The following is a 21,736-nucleotide window of genomic DNA, read 5'->3' on the forward strand; positions in this document are numbered from 1 at the left end:
GCCGTCTTCTCGTCCAGCAAAGACATCGCCTTCAGCCACGCCACTGGACTCCACTGGACGGACCACAGCTGCATCCACTTCACCTTCAGAAGGACCACGGTCCACCACCACCAGCAACAGGCTGCACGAAGAAGCTGGAACAAGATCACAGCCGACCAAATCGCCGCATCCCTAAGCCAGCACCCTCCCGCCAGCTCAGCGAACCCCAGCCAAGCCGCCGACAACCTCACGAAATGGATCTGCACCTGCGCGGACGAACTCGCCCCTCTGAGGACCCCGCCCAGCAGACCCGGAAACAAGAAGGCCCCGTGGTTCACCGACGAACTCAAGAGCTCCAAGAAGAACTGCCGTGCCCTCGAGAAAGCCTGGAGAAAAGACCCTACACCGGACAACATGACTACCCTCAAGCTCGCCACCCGAAAGCACCACCAACTGATCCACGCCACCAAGAAAACAGCATTCAAGGACCGGCTGGACAGCAACGCACACCACAGCAAGGAACTCTTCAACATCGTGAGAGAGCTCTCCAACCCCAAAGCCGGAACCAACGACATCACCCCATCGCAAGACCTCTGCAACTCCCTCGCCTCTTACTTCCACAAAAAGATCGCTGACATACACAACAGCTTCAGCACACAAACAACGCTCCCCACGACCACACCAACGCCCCCCACCACCACCCTCAATGCCTGGACACCGATCAACCTCGAAGACACCATCAGCACGATGAACTCCATCCACTCCGGATCTCCAACCGACTCCTGCCCTCACCACGTCTTCAACAAGGCCGACGCTGTCATCGCACCCCACCTGCGGGACATCATCAACACCTCCTTCGACACTGCCACCTTCCCTGAGAGCTGGAAGCACGCCGAACTCAGCGCTCTACTAAAGAAACCAACGGCGGACCCCACCGAACTCAAGAACTACCGCCCCATCTCGCTCCTCCCGTTTCCAGCCAAAGTCATCGAGAAGACCGTCAACAAGCAACTGGCAGCCTTCCTCGAGACGACTGGATCCCTCGACCCATCTCAGTCAGGCTTCCGGGCCAACCACAGCACCGAGACCGCCCTCATCGCTGCCACTGACGACATCCGAACCCTGCTGGACAACGGAGAAACAGCGGCCCTCATCCTCCTGGACCTCTCCGCGGCATTCGACACTGTCTGCCACCGCACCCTAGTGCAGCGCCTCAGCAACGTCGGAATCAAGGAGAAGGCACTGGAATGGATCATCTCCTTCCTCGCCGGAAGGACACAGAGAGTCCGCCTCCCCCCATTCAGATCAGAAGCCACGGAAGTCATCTGCGGCGTCCCTCAGGGCTCCTCGCTCAGCCCCACCCTCTTCAATGTCTACATGAGCCCCCTTGCGGCCATCGCACGCCAACACAACCTGAACATCATCTCCTACGCCGATGACACCCAGCTGATCCTCTCCCTGACCAATGACCCCACCACCGCCAGAGCCAACCTACACGAAGGGATGAAAGATGTGGCCGAGTGGATGACGACCAGCCGCCTGAAACTGAACACAGACAAGACGGAAGTCCTCATCCTGGGCTCCTCACCCTCCGCCAGGGACGACTCCTGGTGGCCCCCCGCCCTGGGCAACGCACCCAAACCGACAGACCACGTACGCAACCTGGGCTTCATCCTGGACTCCTCCCTCTCCATGACCAGACAAGTCAACGCCGTCTCCTCGTCCTGTTTCAACATCCTGCGCATGCTACGTAAGATCTTCCGGTGGATCCCCACCGAGACCAGGAAGACGGTCACCCAGGCCCTCGTCACCAGCCGTCTGGTCTACGGCAACGCCCTCTACGCCGGAACCACCGCCAAGCTCCAGAAGAGACTCCAGCGTATCCAGAACGCCTCGGCGAGACTCATCCTCGACGTCCCCAGACGAAGCCACATCTCCAGACACCTGACAGACCTGCACTGGCTCCCGATCAACAAAAGAATCACCTTCCGGCTCCTCACCCACACACACAAAGCCCTACACAACCAAGGCCTGCTTACCTCAACAGCCGCCTCAACTTCTACGCTCCCAAACGCCATCTCCGCTCGACCAGTCACGCCCTCGCCGCCATCCCCCGCATCCGCAGAGCGACAACAGGAGGAAGGTCCTTCTCCCACCTGGCCGCCAAGACTTGGAACTCCCTCCCTCCCGACCTACGCCTGACCCAAGACCACCTCTCCTTCAGGAAGAAGCTCAAGACCTGGCTGTGCGGACCCCCCCCCCCCCCCCCCCCAAGCGCCTTGAGACCCTCCGGGTGAGTAGTGCGCGGTATAAATGCCTATGATTGATTGATTGATATAAAGAAGCTGCTCTATACCTACACTTGTCTACCCAGAGTTCCTTTCATCCTTTTCTTTGCATACTTTTTGCAGCACTCTAAGCCTGAAAGGGTATTGTCTTGACTTATGCTGGGTGATCTCTTAAGTCTGGACAAAACTGTACCCCTCAGAAGAGCTCTAACTAAAGCGAAACACATGTCAGGGGTTGCTTTTATTCATTCCAGGTTGGCTTGGATGTTATTTTGCCAGTTCAAAGCTGAAAAAACTGTGCCTGGAGTGGAAAAAGGCTTTAGTCATTTTTCTGCTCGGCATTGATCGCAATGTGCTAATCCTGTGCTTAAAGACTTTGCTGCAAAAATGACAAAAAACGTTGTCACTTTCTAGCTTGGCATGGATAGCACTGTGCTACTCCTATGCTTGAAAACTCTGCTAGAAAAACAGACATTTGAGGTGAGCAGATTCAGAATGGCACTGGTGTTGTAGGGTACTCCATATAAAGAAGCTGCTCTCTGCCTTGCTTCCTTTTTTTGCATACGTCTATAAATATACATATTATCCAATAGCGATTGCCACAGTATAATTATAGCTAGGCCCATGTTCCCAATGTAAATTTATTTTTTTGGTTTGCTACTAGTTTTTATGAAGTTTGACGAATCGCTAAAACACCTTCCAAAAAAAAGGTCTCATTCACCTCTGCTCCGTCCTCAAAAGTTTCAAGGTGGTCAATATTTCTGGAATGGTGATACCTTGGAGCAAAAAATGAGTGCGTCTGTATCAGGCTGCGGTTTTGTTTCCGGACCTTATTCCTAGCGCTCTCTGGAGACACACACTTCTAGAACTCCAAATGATGCCTCAATAAAAACAGGAGGGCTCCATCCACTGCTACATCACCTCACCTCGTCACTGTCGGTCTGTTTACCGTATCAGACTCTTCCGATCTCGGTATTTGTGAATATTCTCACAAGAAGATTTTGCGTGACTACGATCATTCCACGCATCTACATACCGTGGTATTTATACATACACGGTCAACTTTTACATGATATTTGCACTCAACACTTCTACCTCATCCATCACAGTCCTGGGCCCTGTTGGGTCGGAAGTATCACCGACGGAGCGACTTTTCCTGTGATACTATAATTACTATAGCCCTGAGGAGTTGCAGGAGGATTGCCCCACATGCGACGAAACACGTGTCGGCTGGATCTCTTTTAAGAACATTAAAAATCCACTTTCCCGACTACTGATTCAATGAGAAAAAAATAATTTTGTTTAACAACAGGCTTTGTTTCTATTATTTGAGTGTCTACACTGACACAATTTTCTATATAATCTTGTTGTGTGCAAGGGTATTGTGTTGTACATATACGACGGGCAGGAGTAAAGTAAATAAATAAAAAAATAAAACTATTTACCTTGCGCTCGCTGCTTCGCTGAGTTGGCGATGCAGCGAGCGCAAGGTAAATAGTTTTATTTACTTACTGTACTCCTGCCCATTGCATGTCCGACTCCATTACCCCCACCCAGCCCCTCCCCCGCCCCACCACCTTGCAGCACTCCCTCTGTGACCTGCCTCTGCCGCAGAAGGTGGTTGGTCAATTGTCTTTCTTTCTACACAACTGTGAGGCAATAACCTCCAATACCTGGGTTTTACAAACAGTTTAAGGCTTTCAAATCGAGTTCAACAGTTTCCCTGTCCAACACTCATGTCCACACCTGCTGGTCTTTTCAGAAGACCAGGTAGCACTGGTAAGTCAGAAAGTGTCAGATCTGCTCCACAAGGATGGGATTGCCACGGCCCAACTCCACCTCTGAGGTTTTCTCAGAAGTATATCCTTAGTGAAGAAACAAGATGGCGGACATCAGCTCGTACTCAATGTAAGAGAATTCAATGGGTGGCTGTCTTATCACTACTTCAAGATGGAGGGCATCCATATCTTAAGTGACTTGCTGTGGTTGGAGAACTGGATGGTTCGCCTCAATCTCAAGGATGCGTACCTGGCACTCCCTATCGTCCCTCCACACCGCAAGTTCTTACAGTTCCGGTGGCAGGGCCGAGTGTACAAGTTCAAGACACTGCCTTTCCGCCTCTCCTCAGCCCCTTAGTGCTTCACCAAGGTTTTGAAATTGGTGATGGAGTCCTGCAGGGCTCAAGGCTATCATCTGATGATTTATCTGGATGACATCCTTAGCATGGTCCAATGTCCGTTCAGGCTGCAGGATCCGTTGCAAATGACAATCCTCCTTTTTGTAAGGCCTGGGGTTTGTCATCAATGCCAATAAGTCCCTATTGATCCTGTCAAAACAGACAACCTTCTTGGTGTTTGTCATCAACTCGTCAGTGAAGTCTGTCACCCTGACTTCCATGAAAAAAGCAAAAATCATGAGTGAATTGAGAAAGACTCTATCCCGAGCCACAACCTCATTGTTTCAGGTAGCTCGGATACTGCGCTTCCTGTCCTCTTTCATTCAAGCAATTTAAATAAAAATGGTAACTTTTATAATTTTTGTAAAAACAATTGTCATAATTAAAATATTTTAAAAAATGTCTGTTGAAAATTATAATGTCATTGTAATATTATGTTTTTTTCCATTTTTTTAAAATTGGTTTTATTTATTTTTGTTAATTTTGTGATAGTTAATTTTGGAGTATGATTTTATTTTTTATTTTATGGCGGAACGGTAGTAAATATTTAAAAAGCATATTAATTATTACTAGTGATAAAAATATTATTTTATATGTTAATGTTTAATATGAATAGATAAGTTTGAGCTTTAGGTACTGTGATTTTTTTTACAATTCTAGAGATCAAAAATTATGTGTGAGTATAGAGTATTGATTGCGTATAATACATTTTTAGTCTGTATAAAAAAATTAAATTGCAGTGGAAATAGTACATTTCAACTCTTTAGTGCCCAACACCTTCTCCAAATTGGTATAGATTGGAACAGAAATAGTAAATGTCACCCCTTTTCTGTCCAACATATCCACAAACTGGTTTAGATTGGAGTGGAAATAGTTCATGTCACCCTTTTAGTGTCCAACACCTTTCCCAGATTAGATTAGACTGGAGTGGGATGGGTAAATGCCACCCCATTAGCATCCAACACTTCTTAAAAATGGTTTACATTGTGGTGTGTTTTTTAATGTTATAATTAAATACAGTTGAAATAGTTTGTGTTTTTAGAAATAATATTAATCATTGTTGTATGTTTGTAATAAATAGTATAATTAATTACATATTTATATAGAATAAAGACATGTAACATGTTTCTAATTTTATGTTTTCAAAGTTTATTTAATGCATTTATTAATTTTTGGGCATATATATTTCAATGTTATTAATATTTATATATAGATAAATAATTGTAAAAAGTGATGTATTTCCATTATTACATCAAAAATGTAAATAATATTTAAGTAGCATTGTATGATGTACATTTTCCATTGCTTAACGTTTTGTTTAACATTTCTTAAATTGTTTTAGATAAATATTTTCAACATCATTTTAACATAGGTTTTTTTGTACATATTAAATAATTGTATATATTTTATACTATAATTTAATTTATATTTTGCAATCTTTTTACAACATGTTGTTGATGTTTTACATATTCATTTGTCACCTTTTTAAATACATTTATTCAACAGTTTAAAATTATTTCCCATCTATTTCTTTGGGGAGATAACCTTTTTTGAGTTTCATTAGCAGCATTTCTTTTACGGGTACCTTTTATTTTGTAATGTATTTGAGTCATTTTAAGTCTATTTTCTTGGATCCAGGCAGCGTATGGTACTGCTGTTCATCTGAACATGTAAGTCCTTTTTTAAGTTTTTTTCTCAGGGTCTTCAGGGGGGTGGTTTATGTGGGAGGTCTAGAGGTTAGTTATAGTGTTGTTTGTGGGATTTTTGTACTAATAGTAGTGTTTTACACTAGTATGTAGATTTAGGTTTTCATACACTTTTTTAGTAATGTATCATTAAGTTATGTTACATTATTCATTTTTGTGAATGTAAAGTGTTTTGCAGGTTGGTTTTATTGTTTACTTTGCAGGTTAGTGTCTATAAATGTATCTTTTAAGCATTGGGAGTCACTGATTTTTTTAAGCAAATCACATTTGGTTTATAATAAACCAATATTTTTAACTTTGATTTCCTTTTTTTCAAGCTTCCGGGAGCGTTTTTCAATTTGTTTATATTTCTTAGATAATTTGGATTGCTTTGAGGGATGTCTATTTTATTCCGTTTTTTGTTGTTGTTTTGGGATTTTTTAGAAAATACTTTTAACACTTTTGGTGGATTATTATTTTTACTGTGTGGATACAGAGGAAGATTTGCAGCAACAGAACATTTTATTTCATATGGGTGGGACATGTTCTATTTTATTGTTTGTGTAAGTATTATGTGATTGTTATTTGGAAATGTATAGTTTGTGTGTTGTTTGTGTGTTGTATTTATTTTGCATGATAGATTGAGTTTTTCCTTTGAGATTTTTGGTTGATGAAGATTACATTTTTTGTGTAAATAATTTATATTTTATTTTATTTTCTCAGTCAATTCAATTCAATTCAATTCAATATCAACTTTATTCGGTAGTTTTATAAAAACACCATAAAAGTTCAGATAGAAAAAAAAACACAATTACAATTTTATCAGAAAAAGTTAAAAAGTTGTTGTGTGTACATTTTGTTTAAAAGAATGCATAAAAGTGACAAGTGCATCTCAGCTTCGTTAGCGCAAATTTTTACCACATATGCGATGACATACAGATTTTCTGTTATCTCAGTCCCTTCGTTAATATGAAAGAGCGATGTCGTTCGAATTTATAAATTTGTGCGATGGCGTATGCAAAATTTAAGGTAAGATACAATCGCTTTGGCATAATTTTCATTTTCAAGGTACTGTAGTGCCAGATACGCTGGGCGACATTGACGAAAACCCCAGAACTTCAAAATAGGGAGTATCCAGCGTTTCCGGGGCTCAGTAAAGAATTTGCAGAATAGCATTGTATGTATCGTTGATTGTGGGGACACCAAATCACAAGGGCACATAGAGGCGGTAGATGTCCTGACATTTTGCTCAGGAAATGCAACTAATAAATGGAACAGGTCGAGTCTAAAGCGGGTAAGCAGCATTCTTTCAAACTGTGTTATTTTAAAATTCAGGTAGGGTTCAGCAGAGAACACAGTCTGGACTAGCAAGGAGTGTTGGACTGATGGCTTATGGACCTCGGATAGTAAGCGTAGCTGACGTAGATGAGTTAAACACTCCCTTTTTAAGTTCTTTTTTGGGATTTCCTCTATCAGCGATGGGTGGTCAAAGTACTTCCTGTATCCAAGATCTGTTAATAACGCTTTGACATATGACAGCCATTTGATCTTCTTAGAGTGGTCCAGCGTTAAAATGTCTTGAATAATCGTCCTAGTCAAATGGCATTGCTCGGTAGCCCATATTCTGCGCCACAGCATTATTGGTTGCAATTTTATAATGTCTGTGATGTAATCAATGCCCAGCTCAAGGTGGCAGGCATAGGTGGAACAGGTTTTAGGCACCGCCAGCAAATATCTAAGGAAAGAGTTCTCTATTGTTTGTATTGAGTCCACATTTATAAAACCCCAGATCCCCGCTCCATATGTTGCAGTGCTTACACATTTTGCATTATATATTTGCACTAGTTCTTTAATTGGCCTCTGCCCCAATCTCTGCGAGAAGATTTTTAGCGAAGATGTCTCTCGGAGGAAAACCAGTTTTCTTGCGTTAATAGCTGGGGTCCATTTGAATTTTTCGTCAATGACGATCCCTAAATAGGGATAGGTTTTAGTCCTATCCAGGTGTTCGCCCTGCACCATTAGCTTCCTATATCTTGCATTTCTTTTCTCCCCTGCATGCATAGTGTACGTTTTTTTTGCGTTTAGTTTCAGGTTTAAACTTGCCATAAAATCACAGTATCTGTTCAAGGCCATTTGTAGTTCGTTTGGTGTTCTTGCTAAAATAACAGCATCGTCGGCATATAAGAGTGCTGGTATCTGCCGACGTGCTGTTAGCGGGAGGTCCTTGCTGCCTTGTAGCATGGCAGCCTCTAAGCCATTCGTATAGAGGGTGAATAGGAAGATCAACATATGCCATATGGAATGAGGACCCTTTGGCATCCAGATATTTGCTCGCCAGTAGGGACAGGTTTAGGGCCTGATCAACTGTTCCTAGTCCCTCCCGGAAGCCATATTGTAGGTCTGAAATAATTTTGTGGTCGGTGGCCCACTCCTGGAGGCGGTCAAGGAGTATTCGTCCTGCCATTTTACCTAGTGAGTCCAGGAGGGAGATCGGCCTGTAGCATGTTGGACTATTTCGATCTCCTTTCTTAAAAATAGGTACCAACGTTGATGTTTTCCAAGACTCCAGAATGCCTACTTCGATGGTAGCATTCAGGACGTTGGTTAGTAACGGGGTCCAAAGATCTGGGAAGTGTTTAAAAACGTCAACCGGAACGCCGTTTCTTTGTCAATATTACCCCACTTCAATGTAAAGCCATTCAAAGAGCCTAGTTCTAGATCACTTTGATTTAGAGCGGTCAGAATGTCATATGGTTTGTTCGTTATTGTTTCAGCAAGAACCATAGTAATGGGAAAGTGGTCACTTAGAGGATTGCTAGGGACCTTAAAATCTTCTACGGTAAATCCTATGGGTGATGAGATCAGTATGAAATCAATTATGCTTATTAGACCTCTTCCGTTGAATGTGGGCTGGAATTGAACAGGTGGATTCTTTATTTCGTTAGCGAAACTTAGTTCTAATTCAGCCATGATTTCATTCATTATTTCCCCCCCATTAGAATGTGTAAAATGCGTAAGGTTTGTATCAGCCTCGTCACTTATACCGCATTTGTTGTTATCACTATTGCTGCATAGATGTAGATTAAAATCTCCGCCCCAGATTGTTGTGCACGTCTTTTTGATGTGATTAGTTCGTTGCTCTTGTATTATTGCGGAGATCTCTGGGAGTAGCGTGCTCATATCGGAGTTAGAGAGGTTGTTATAAAAGTTTGTAATAAAGTATAGTCTTTGTTTGGTGACCTTTACCGCTATGATCTGAAAATTTGTGTCTAATCTTATGGGGATTATCTCATCCACAGGAAGGGTATTTTTGATGTAGGTAACTAAGCCTCCGCTATTTCTGCCGGTATGGGCGTTTGGCTCTGATGCCACTGTACCGAGCCTGTTGGGTAAAGGAACTTAGAGTTCTGGTAGGAGATGGGAGGGTAAGAGGTAGTAGGGTAGGGTCTTTCTGAGAGAGGATTCATAGGGGCAGGCGGAATATTGGTGGTAGTATTTAGTAAGTGCCTATAGAAATAACCTAGTGGGAGAAGGGTTGTGTTGAATTCCCATGTAGAGGGTGGTGGTGCCTTAGCTAGTGTCTTTTCGGCCCACTGGGGGTTTCTGAAAGTGATAGCTACACAATCCCCCTCGAATTTTTTACGTAAGGGCCCTATCCAGCCTACTCTTTGCGTATGGGAAATTTCCCCTGCACATTCTATTGGAAAATTACAATTCAGGCTTAACCAATGGAGTACCTTGTTTTTCAGGGATGATGTTGTTTCACTCTGTTCTTGTTTAAGTGTTGGGACGTTTACCAATACAAGGACGTAGGCTCCGCATTCAGGTGGAAGGGTGATGCGTGCCGGTATCTGTCTAGACTTATATGGTTGTTCGTATGGTGTCTTTGGTTGCTGAGGTTTAACGTTAGACTGATTGTGTTGTGTGGGTTTCTGTGTTGATTTCTGTGATCCTTTCTGAGATGGTATACGGGTGCTCGCCGGTTGTAGGTTGGCTGATTGGGTGTTTATGTTAGTAGTAAGTGATGTAGTATTGGGGGTGGAAGGTTTGTTTGCAACGGTTATACTGTTGCTTTGGGGATTTTGTTTCGGGAGAGTTATTGGCGTCGGTATAGGTTTCTTGACTGTGGCTGTCTTAGAATGGGTAGCAGTCGTGGGAGCCAAAGAAGCTAAGGTGGTAGTGGGTGGTGTAAGATGACTAGTATTGTTGATTAGTCTTGCCATCTGTTTTTCGATGTTTTTTAGGGTTCGCTCTATTGGTGTTAATTGAGTTTTTATGAGGTCCTTAATTATATCTAGTACTTGTGAGTTAAGCTCAAGGTAGTTTGGGTTGGTAGCGCCATGACCCCTGTGGTCGTCATCAGACGGTACAGCTGAAACAGAGGGGTCGTCCGCGTTGGCCGATGATGAGTGGCTTGCGTTATTCCGGTAGTTATTGCGGGGCGTCTTTTTGGACCTTGTGTGCCTTGGTATATTTTTTTGCTTGATCTTGTTCTTGACTGTTGGTCTTGTACTATCTTGATTAAGAAAAGGACCCTCCCTTATCTCCTTGTCAATTATTGTTGGAGGAACTGCTACTAGAAGTGGGGACTGGGTTAAGGATTGTGACCCGGTCAGGGTTAGCAGGGGAATTTGGGTTGTTTGGGTGGGACTAATCACCAAAGTTGGTGTTTTTTCAAGATCGTCCAGGGTATCTTCTCCAAGTGATAAATGGGTGACAGATAGGTCAACACTTGTTGGTATGGTGTGAAGTTCAGCACGAGTTTCGCGCAATAGTGGGACATTTGTTTCCTGTTGAGTGGGTGTTTTAGCTAGGGCCAAGAGGCCCATTGAGGATCTACGTGCTGCTGCGAGGTCCTGGGAGACGCGTCTCTCTAGGAGCACTATCCCCTGATTGATCGCGTCATTTGCTTTATTAATGAATTGGTCAATCGGCCCAATTATGGGACCCGCTCCTTGTGCTGTTTTATTTCTCATTGCCCTGGTTGTCATGATGGCTCTACAGCACAGATGTAGTTGTAGGTATTATGATCTAACCTGGAACAAGTTGCAATATGGATAGCGGTGTGTATGTGGGGATGTAAATGGGTTGGCCCAGACCAGACTTGCCCAGGCTTGAACGGGCTTAAACGGGCCCGCCCTTTGCCCGGGCTTCGCCCCGGGCTACGTCCCGCGCGCGTCCCGCGATGCGCGTTGCTGGCTTCGTTTAAATCGGTATGGAGTGAAAGGGGGCGTGGCACTGGGAGGGGGCGCGGCTCACGCGGGAAGAGGAAACAGCTGATGGACTTGACGCTGTTCCTCGCAGTCCCGGGGCCGCGCCTCTCGCCTCCTCTGCGGCCTCGCAAAGGTCTCCTCCTCCCTCTGAAATGACGATGGACAGATGAAAGCTACTCCTGGAGCGCAAAGCTGGCTGCGTGTAAACACTGGTAAGGACCTCAGTACGAGCGGCTCCCGCGCAGCGGGGGCCGCGAGAGGTTATGAAGGCTGTGATGGGGGCGGGCACTGGGAGGGGGCGCGGCTCACGCGGGAAGAGGAAACAGCTGATGGACTTGACGCTGTTCCTCGCAGTCCCGGGGCCGCGCCTCTCGCCTCCTCTGCGGCCTCGCGAAGGTCTCCTCCTCCCTCTGAAATGACGATGGACAGATGAAAGCTACTCCTGTAGCGCAAAGCTGGCTGCGTGTAAACACTGGTAAGGACCTCAGTACGAGCGGCTCCCGCGCAGCGGGGGCCGCGAGAGGTTATGAAGGCTGTGATGGGGGCGGGCACTGGGAGGGGGCGCGGCTCACGCGGGAAGAGGAAACAGCTGATGGACTTGACGCTGTTCCTCGCAGTCCCGGGGCCGCGCCTCTCGCCTCCTCTGCGGCCTCGCGAAGGTCTCCTCCTCCCTCTGAAATGACGATGGACAGATGAAAGCTACTCCTGTAGCGCAAAGCTGGCTGCGTGTAAACACTGGTAAGGACCTCAGTACGAGCGGCTCCCGCGCAGCGGGGGCCGCGAGAGGTTATGAAGGCTGTGATGGGGGCGGGCACTGGGAGGGGGCGCGGCTCACGCGGGAAGAGGAAACAGCTGATGGACTTGACGCTGTTCCTCGCAGTCCCGGGGCCGCGCCTCTCGCCTCCTCTGCGGCCTCGCGAAGGTCTCCTCCTCCCTCTGAAATGACGATGGACAAATGAAAGCTACTCCTGTAGCGCAAAGCTGGCTGCGTGTAAACACTGGTAAGGACCTCAGTACGAGCGGCTCTATTTTCTCAGTCTTATTTAACATTGGAGTTTTATTTCATGCTTAGACTGGTGTAATAAAGTATTATGTTTATAATTTAAATAAAAAGGATTTGTGATGTTGATTTAGATTTTGTGACAGTTTAAGGGGTTTTGTAGGTTACTATTTATTTATTAATATGCTTTTGGTTATTATTTCTAAGTAACCTACCCCACATGCATAAAAATAGCCAATAGCAAATCCTTAATTTTAAGGAATTGCAAATAAAGATTCGCTATTGTCTATGCATGCAGGAATCGCACATAAATTAGCGATTCCTACAAATTTCTTAATTGCGACTCGCAAATTGTGAGCATTGAAATTGAAGCATTGCCTGTCAGGGACGCAGGACCATCAAGAACCCCAGTGCTTGTAAGGCAGCGCTGAAGATTTCTAGGATACCCCAGGCCCTGGTGGACCAAGCACACTATGGGAATTATTAGCACTGTTTTCAGCGGTATAGAATGCATAAAATGGTCATCTGAGTCTATAGGATTTTCCTTCTCTCAGAGGTTTGCTTTTGCACCCTAGGGATCGTTAACCCAGGACTCCCAGGTAGCCTTGAGGTGGGGTGTGACAGATCAGTCTCCCACTATCTATCAGGGCAATCCTAGTGTGTTCCAGTGTGCTACCACCACATCAGAAGAACCCATCATTTTCAATGCTAGTCCACCACCATCCTTTCTTCCTTTAAGTCTACATGAAAATTGTGTGACAAGTACCGCCTTCCATTTCTAACATGGTGTTTTTTTTCACAGGTAATTATGGGACAAATCTCAGTTATAGCCACTAAACTCGCAGTATTCTTGCCTCATTAAAGTTAATACCCTCCCTACACACAACACATCCCCATAACAGTACTGGTATCTGGGCAACTAGCTCACCTAGTAGCTGGTATCTGGGAGGTGAAAGGAAGAATCTAGGTAAAGGAAAGCCACTCTAAGCGCCTAATGTACGAGCCCATTATGCCGCCAGTATGTCACTTTTTATGACGCATCCCTAGCGCAATGGGCTTGCCATATTTGAAAGACAAGTCAAGTCACCCTGCGCAACTTTCCATGGCCTTATAAATATGGGCCCCTTTCATGCACTACTCTGAGTGAAAAGGCCGGTCCATGGGTCTTCTTGTGTGTGTTCCCAAACAACAGCCATGGAACCTGACACATTCCAGATTTACAACGTTTTCTAACGCTGGAAATTTGTATCCTACCCTTCCCCTGAGGCGGCATAGGTGTTGCGTTGCGCAAAGACGAGAAATACTTTTATTTCTCCTCGCTTTTCCTCTTTATATGCGTGCATCTTAGAAAGAGGAAAAGGCCATCAATGGTTGTTTTTGTGTGTGAAGGTGTCCCTCCCTGCACAAAAACAATCATCCCTGCAACGCAGTCAGCCTTGCAACATGACTCAAGGGTGTTTGTGTTGGTGCACTGCTGCTGTTTGTGTGCACCAGTGCAGGGGAGAAGAACAGGAATGCACCCTGACTTGTAGGTATGGCACATTCCTGCCCTTTTCTTCTGTCCTAGGGCAGCCCAGCAGGAAGGCTTGCTGTGCGTCAAAACAAAGTAAATGAGGCCCTATGTTTACATGTAGGCTTTAGTATTTTAAGATCTTTCATATCTATTTGGAGCTCTGCTTTCAACATTTTCCAGGTGTCTAAAGCAGAGTAGGTTAAAGCTATTTCCTTTTATTTTTACCTGCAGTTGGTGATGATTTTTTTTATAGCTGACCAACATGGATTACTTCTTTTAATCCCTTTTTCATCCTGTATTGTCTTTTAGAGGTCCCGTAGTCTTTACAAAATTGTTATTATTGCAGATGGTTTCACGTGTGTAACGCTGGTACCTTTGATATGGTGGTGCAGATATGGAAGGCAAATGTGCTCATACGATTTGTGTGTGTTTTCAACTAGGATGCGCTTCGCAGTCTGTGGAGTGGGGTGGCAGAGTCTATGGGGTGGAGTGGCAGAGTCTATGGGTGGAGTGGCAGAGTCTAGAGGGGTGGAGTGGCAGAGTCTATGGGGTGGAGTGGCAGAGTCTATGGGGTGGAGTGGCAGAGTCTAGAGGGGTGGAGTGGCAGAGTCTATGGGGTGGAGTGGCAGAGTCTATGGGGTGGAGTGGCAGAGTCTAGAAGGGTGGAGTGGCAGATTCTATAGGGGTGGAGTGGCAGAGTCTATAGGGGTGGAGTGGCAGATTCTATGGGGTGGAGTGGCAGAGTCTAGAGGGGTGGAGTGGCAGATTCTATAGGGGTGGAGTGGCAGAGTCTATGGGGTGGAGTGGCAGAGTCTATGGGGTGGAGTGGCAGAGTCTATGGGGTGGAGTGGCAGAGTCTATGGGGTGGAGTGGCAGAGTCTAGAGGGGTGGAGTGGCAGAGTCTATGGGGTGGAGTGGCAGAGTCTATAGGGGTGGAGTGGCAGAGTCTATAGGGGTGGAGTGGCAGATTCTATGGGGTGGAGTGGCAGAGTCTATGGGGTGGAGTGGCAGATTCTAGAGGGGTGGAGTGGCAGAGTCTATGGGGTGGAGTGGCAGAGTCTATGGGGTGGAGTGGCAGAGTCTAGAGGGGTGGAGTGGCAGAGTCTATGGGGTGGAGTGGCAGCGTCTATGGGGTGGAGTGGCAGAGTCTAGAGGGGTGGAGTGGCAGATTCTATAGGGGTGGAGTGGCAGAGTCTATAGGGGTGGAGTGGCAGATTCTATAGGGGTGGAGTGGCAGAGTCTATAGGAGTGGAGTGGCAGATTCTATAGGGGTGGAGTGGCAGAGTCTATGGGGTGGACTGGCAGAGTCTATGGGGTGGAGTGGCAGAGTCTATGGGGTGGAGTGGCAGAGTCTATGGGGTGGAGTGGCAGAGTCTAGAGGGGTGGAGTGGCAGAGTCTATAGGGGTGGAGTGGCAGATTCTATAGGGGTGGAGTGGCAGAGTCTATAGGGGTGGAGTGGCAGATTCTATAGGGGTGGAGTGGCAGAGTCTATAGGAGTGGAGTGGCAGATTCTATAGGGGTGGAGTGGCAGAGTCTATGGGGTGGAGTGGCAGAGTCTATGGGGTGGAGTGGCAGAGTCTATAGGGGAGGTGGGGAGACCCGAAGTTAGTGTCTTGATTTTTCTTTACTTAAGAAGACCCAATTTTGGATTTTGAGTAGAAGTACTATCGAACTTGAGAGAGCAGTTAAATAGTATTTTGTATAAGCTGAAGAATATTTGTCTGTCTTCTGTATGCGTGTGTAATGGCAGGACATGACTGCTGAAGACAGTCTCATGATCAGAGAATAATTGATATATGTGGATGCTTGCCACACCGGAATGACAGACTTGCTCTGCTGATGGTACACCCGAATGGCAAAGTTTAAACTGTGGCATGATCCTATCCAGACTTCTCTATGGAGGGTTGGAGGGGCGCGCGCACGCCGGCCTGGCGCTCCACTGACAGACTAGTATATGTAGTAGACCTTTATACTTACTACCATTCCTATGTGATTTTAGAGTGTATCTGTTTGTATCTTTCCTTGAGTGACTTTACAACTTGTACATGTGAAATTTTTTCCAGTTTATATATCTTCTTTGAGTGACTTTAAACCTTTGTACATTTGCAATTGTTTTCTGTTTGTATCTCTTATGTAGCTCATGTAATCCAAAGTCCTTATGTATCGCAACTGGTTCTTCTGTAAAGCTCTCTGACACCTTCGGGTAATGTTCAGCTATATAAATTATAAAATCGAATTAAATAAATAAAATAAATAAATGAAATCTAGGAAAACAAGACCCTCACTTATTATCCTCTTAACGTGTGCGCTGCTGTTCAATGCGACGTTCTGTCATGTAAACAAGATGCAATACAATGGACCATTATGGCTTGTAGTCATTAACCGTGCCTTGCATTTGTGTCATTTGTTTAGGTGACTTTGAGTATTTTTGAGCTGGCAACCTCGGCAGGCATTCCCTGTGATGTGGACCCCACTCTCGTCGCTGCCCTTGCCCACTTAAAATCAGGTAACAAATCCCTGCTCTATTTAAGTGACCTTGAGTCCTCATGTACTGCCACACAAATAACAAAAGTGCATGTATCAATGCGAAGACACTCGTCACCTGTGCAAACTGGGAGGGGGTAGAATGAGATGCAGAACTGAAAGTAGCGGGAGACAGAATATGTTGGTATTTTTCAGATACTTTTAATCCGGGGAGGACGAGGGCCCAAAGACAGGACGATCTGTCGCTTTTCAGCACACAGTTTAGAACACAATTGGGAAAAGGCAAAGATGGAGAGATAATATAGGGAAAGAACATTTCTCAAGGCATGCTTCCCAGCTTCTCCGCGCCCTATTAGACCATAAGTCAGACATAACCAAGAGCACGAGCCAACGGAGTAGTTAATAATGATAGTAAAGTTAACTGTGATTAAACGTTCTGTGAAGGCCTAAATAAAATGCCTTTTTTTAGAGAACCTGGCAAATTACTCCAAGTTTAACCAACGAATACACACACTTTTCTTGTGGTGGTGTTTAGGAATGTTCAGAGTTTACTCTCCCAAACGCCACACTAAGGGCCCGCTGTAGGTAAATGGCATTTACCGATTCGTAAATACCGAATTTTACCGATTCGGTATTTACAAATCGGTAAATGATATGTAGGTATTTTTACCGATTTTTTTTACCGAATCTGTAACATTCGGTATTTACCGATTCAGTAATTGCCATTGATTCCTATGGGCCTTGAGGCCCATAGTAACCAATGTCAATTACCGAATCAGTAAATACCGATTCGGTAAAGTTACCGAATTTACAAGGGGAACAGGGTGTCACTTTGACACCCTGTTGCACCCCTGATTCAGGCTTGTGTGCCATGTGGCACACATACATGCCCTCAGGGCATGTATGTGTGCCACATGGCACAAGTATACTTGCACAGATATGCATGTACACAGGAATTCGTTATTTACCATGCAATATTATTACATGGTAAATAACGAATTCTTAGGGGCCTGTGGCACTGTGTCCAGTGCCACCTACATATAGATTTACCGATTCGGTAAATTTACCGATTCGGTATTTTACAGAATCGGTAAATTTACTGATTCTGTAAAATATAGGCCCCCACATCTCAATCACCAAATACCGGCCGGTAACGGCCGAAATCGGCCGTTACCGACCGGTATTTGGTGACAGCTCGTGGAGGGAGTTACGGTGGGGCAGGAGGGTGGGGAGGGGGAGGGGCAGGGTGGAGGTTGCTAAAAACCGGCATATGGATAATTGCAGGTAAGTAAACAATTTAATTAATAAAACGAATTTCGTAGTGCGCCTTGCATCGCAAAATGCAATGCAGTGCGAGCTACGAAATTCGTTTTATTAATTAAATTGTTTACTTACCTGCAATTATCCATATGCCGGTTTTTAGCAACCTCCGCCCTGCCCCTCCCCCTCCCCGCCCTCCTGCCCCACAGTAACTCCCTCCACGAGCCGTCGCTTCAGCTAACCCCCCCCCCCCCCCCCCCCCCCCCCCCACCACCATCGTTGGGAGCTGCTGGGGGCTCGGCTTGGCAAGTCTGACATTTGCACAGATCTTTAAGGACCATTTACATATTTACCTACCTTTGCAAACTGGTTACCAAGGCTTAGTTTTTTTTTTGTTATTGTGCCCCCTGGGCCCCCACTCTGCCTATTTCCTTTGATCTGTGTTTTACATTTACTGCCCTAGTGTGAGAATGCGTTTCATGAAAAGGAATATATAGTAGGGTTGCCAAAAGAAAAATGCCAGCCATGTGTTGTTTAAAGAGTCAAAGACCTTGTCTTGACGCGAAATAGGGTTATAAATAAAAAAAAAGTATGTATTAATTTTTAATGTGGCTTTTCTGTCTTTGTTCCCTTTAATGATCAGTCATGGATCATTCAGGCAGTCCTAGAACACACTAAAAAGTGCTTTCTATTTATATTTGCTGTTCGAAGTAGGCACAGATAAGCACTGAAAATACGGCTTTAGGTGACTGCTTATTTTTGTACCATCTGGGACATAAAATAATGAGCTGGCAACCCTAATCATACGACCGGAAGTTTGTTTCAGGATCAGCACATTATTTATTTCTTCCACCCTCTTTCCCTTATTAGTACCATAATAGCAATAGTTTAACCTATATCTGAAACCATATGCCGCCGTCAATAACATGCTGAGTTACTTCACGTTGAGAATGCACCCTGCATTCAGACAACTCAATCTTTATTCTCCCCTTTCACTTTCACGCTCACCCTGCACTCACAGCATTCATAATGCACTCACCCTGATCACCATGCACTCACACCATTTACCCACTCACCCTGCACTCATAGTGATCACTCTGCACTCACAATGCGCTTGCGCTGTTCACCCTGTACTCACCCTGCAGTCACACGAGCACTCTACTCACCCTGCACTCATGTGACACTTCACAAACCTGTCCACCTCGCTGCTCAATCTGCAATCTCACTCAAACAAGCCCATTACTAACCATGCATTCATTCGTCCCACTCTGCACTTCCATCTGCACCCAAATTCATATGGCCACCTCACTCACCCTGAAGTCATGCCTCTGAACCTACTCTCACACTGTTGCACTGTTCACCATGCACTCACATGGGCACTCCTGCCACCCACACAGCGCAGAGGGTTTATGTGCCTTCTACACAGAAAGTGTACCATGCAGATCACAGAACTGAGTGTGAGTAAACAATGAGTAGTGCTATAAAAAAATGAAATGTTTGTCAGAAAGGTGCTATAGAGAGATGAGGTGCATTGTTGGTAAGTGGTAGTGAGGGAATTCATGGAGAAGGAGGGGAAGCCAAAAAAGACTGTTGCACCATGTGTAACAAGTGCTAGGGCCAGCCCTGGCTGGGAGTGTTAGCCCCCCCGACGTTTGGGTCTAGTTGCGCCCCTGACGCTGCTCCACCCACATGTGCAGTATTTCAAGTCAGAGAGCAGTGGAGCTATTGGAAAATAGCCTCCCCATAATGGAACATGCCAGCCAGCAATAACAATCTGGAGCACATAAATAAAATCAACTGACAGAGCCTTGCCCTCTTCCGCTCGTGCCTCCCTTCAGTTTGGATCAAGAGTGCAGCCCATCGCACTCTGTCGAAAGGAGACTTTACCGAGGAGGGGCCAGGCATAACAGTAAACATTGTGGTGGAATATTTTGTAGAACCATGGCTTTCCATCCCACAACTTTTGGCAGCTGCCCATGCACTTGGGTGAATTCTGTGGGAGGGGAGATATGCACTATGGGGAAAAACAAAATGAAATGGCAAGACGTATGGTGGCATTTCATATTACACATTTGCCATCATGACACATCGGGCAGCTCCCATCTCCTCTTGTGCTTGACACGTCTGCACGTCAGGCTCTATGCCATAAAAAGTGTTGCGTGTTGTAATGTTTGCAAAAGTTATGATCATACCGTGCAACTATTGCATCCAAATCAAGACGGATACCAATCAACACTTGCAAGGATCATCAAGAAAAACGTTGGTAGAACAACATGAATGGAAAAGGCAGATATGTAACAAGGCAAGGGAGTGTGTCCGAAAAGTCGATTTGGCAGGGAGTCTGTGCAAAATGTTTTAATGTGAAAAAACTCAGGAAAATAAAGCCTGAGTGATGGATGATGTAGTTTGCAGGCCATCCCGTTCTTATTTGGCAAGTCCCCTCCATAAAGGATAATGCATCCTCCAGAGCTAACAAGGACACAGGGGAAGTTGGCCCAGACAAGGCCTTAGTTGGAAAAGATATAGGGGAGAGGTAACTTAGGTTATAGTAAAGGAGAACTTACAAACATAACAGTGGGGGAGCTGTTTTTAACACCTTGGCTGCTTGACTCATTCCCCTCCTGTGCTGGAGGTCAATGTAAATGGGTGTGGTTATGACGAGCTCAGCTCGTCATGAGCACACAAGCACCGTGCCTCATGACGAGCTCAGCTCGTCACGAGCATCGAAGGGGTTAAATATGGATGCAGTCCATGATTCAGGAGGCATGTGAAATCCATGTCAAACCCCACTTGGGACTTTTGGGGTGGTCACCATACTCTTGTCCTTTACTTGGTAAGCGCCCAACACCTTTGTTTGGTCAGCAGTAGGCCCTTTAGGAGTTCCTGATGCCTCCCCCACAACTACCTCCAGACATCAAGGACTGATAATACAAAGGCACAAAGGCCTTGGTTTGCACTAGGCTAGGGAAGGCACAGGAGGGCTCAGGAATGGAAGGCACTAAAGTCAACCTCGGTGGCTGAGCTCCAGCCTCAGCTTTAGGTCCTCATGTCAGATTATACTCTAACCAGATGAGTTCAGTTGCTGTCTTGATTGCGGACCCTAGTACAAGGTCTTTATTATTGGTGTAGTGTGGGTGGATGGCCCTCCTCTGTCATCCTGTGGCAACGGGGAAGCTCTAGATGATGTGGCTGGTCTGTTGGCATAACAGTGAGCAAAGACGTGCTAACAGACCCAGCATAAACCCCCTGACTAAAGGGTGAAGAGCCCACCCTTGAGTTCTCAGTGGGGTCGCCAGTTTTGTGAAGTCGGAGGTCCCCGGGGCAATATTCAGCTCCAGCAGGAGGGGGGGCAAGTGTGCCCCCCCCCCATTATTAAAAATAATTTCCCCTGGAACCTTGCCCACCTGGGGGCCAATAATTAATGAAGGGCTGGAGACTGCGGTTCTTCTTTTTTTCAGCAGGATCCACAGATCATAGGCCACCTCATCCCACCCTGGTAGGATAATGGTACAAGGGCGAACTCAACCTCTGGTTGGGTTATCCCGAGGGATTTCTTAGATATTCCTACCTTTTTTTCTGGATAACAAGAGTCCAGTTGCTCATTACAAATACCTCAGGGTGGTGCACAGACATAATATCGAGTCCAAAATATCGTTTGGACAAAATATCGAGTATTTAATATAGACTGGACAAAATATCGACAGGACAGAATATAGACAACAAAACTATCGTTTTTAAGGTAAGTGAAGTAATATCGACTGTAAAAAATATAGATAGATAAAATATCGAAATATATAATATAGATAGTTAAAAATATCTAATTTTTAAAAATATATAATATTTTATAGTGTATTTTTATGTTATAATATGTGTGAAAAGTGTGTATTTAGGTTATAAATAATGTTATTAAATGAATTATATTTTTATGAATATTGCGTAATGTAATTCTGTAGCGGGTTGTGGGTTTATAGGGGAATAGGGTGGGAAGTAATTTAATTATAATTAATTAAATATGTAAATGTATTTATTGATAGTAATTAGTAATTAATTGTAACTTAATTTATATTTGTTAATTAATTTAAATATAATTTTCAAATAATTTATATTAATTGATTAATTGGTAATTATGTAAATTTT

General features: G+C 45.0%; 1 protein-coding gene across 1 annotated transcript in view; it reads left to right on the forward strand.

Moving 5' to 3' along the window:
* Positions 1-21,736, forward strand: part of LOC147663105 (nck-associated protein 1-like) — a 1,078,872-nt gene that overhangs the window by 634,413 nt on the left and 422,723 nt on the right. The window contains exon 11 of the mRNA XM_086950676.1: positions 16,268-16,361. Within this exon, the coding sequence (XP_086806802.1) occupies positions 16,268-16,361 (94 nt within the window). The remainder of the gene's footprint in view (positions 1-16,267; positions 16,362-21,736) is intronic.

Source organism: Lissotriton vulgaris, unplaced genomic scaffold, assembly GCF_964263255.1.
Source record: "Lissotriton vulgaris unplaced genomic scaffold, aLisVul1.2 SCAFFOLD_417, whole genome shotgun sequence".
NCBI lineage: Eukaryota > Metazoa > Chordata > Amphibia > Caudata > Salamandridae > Lissotriton > Lissotriton vulgaris.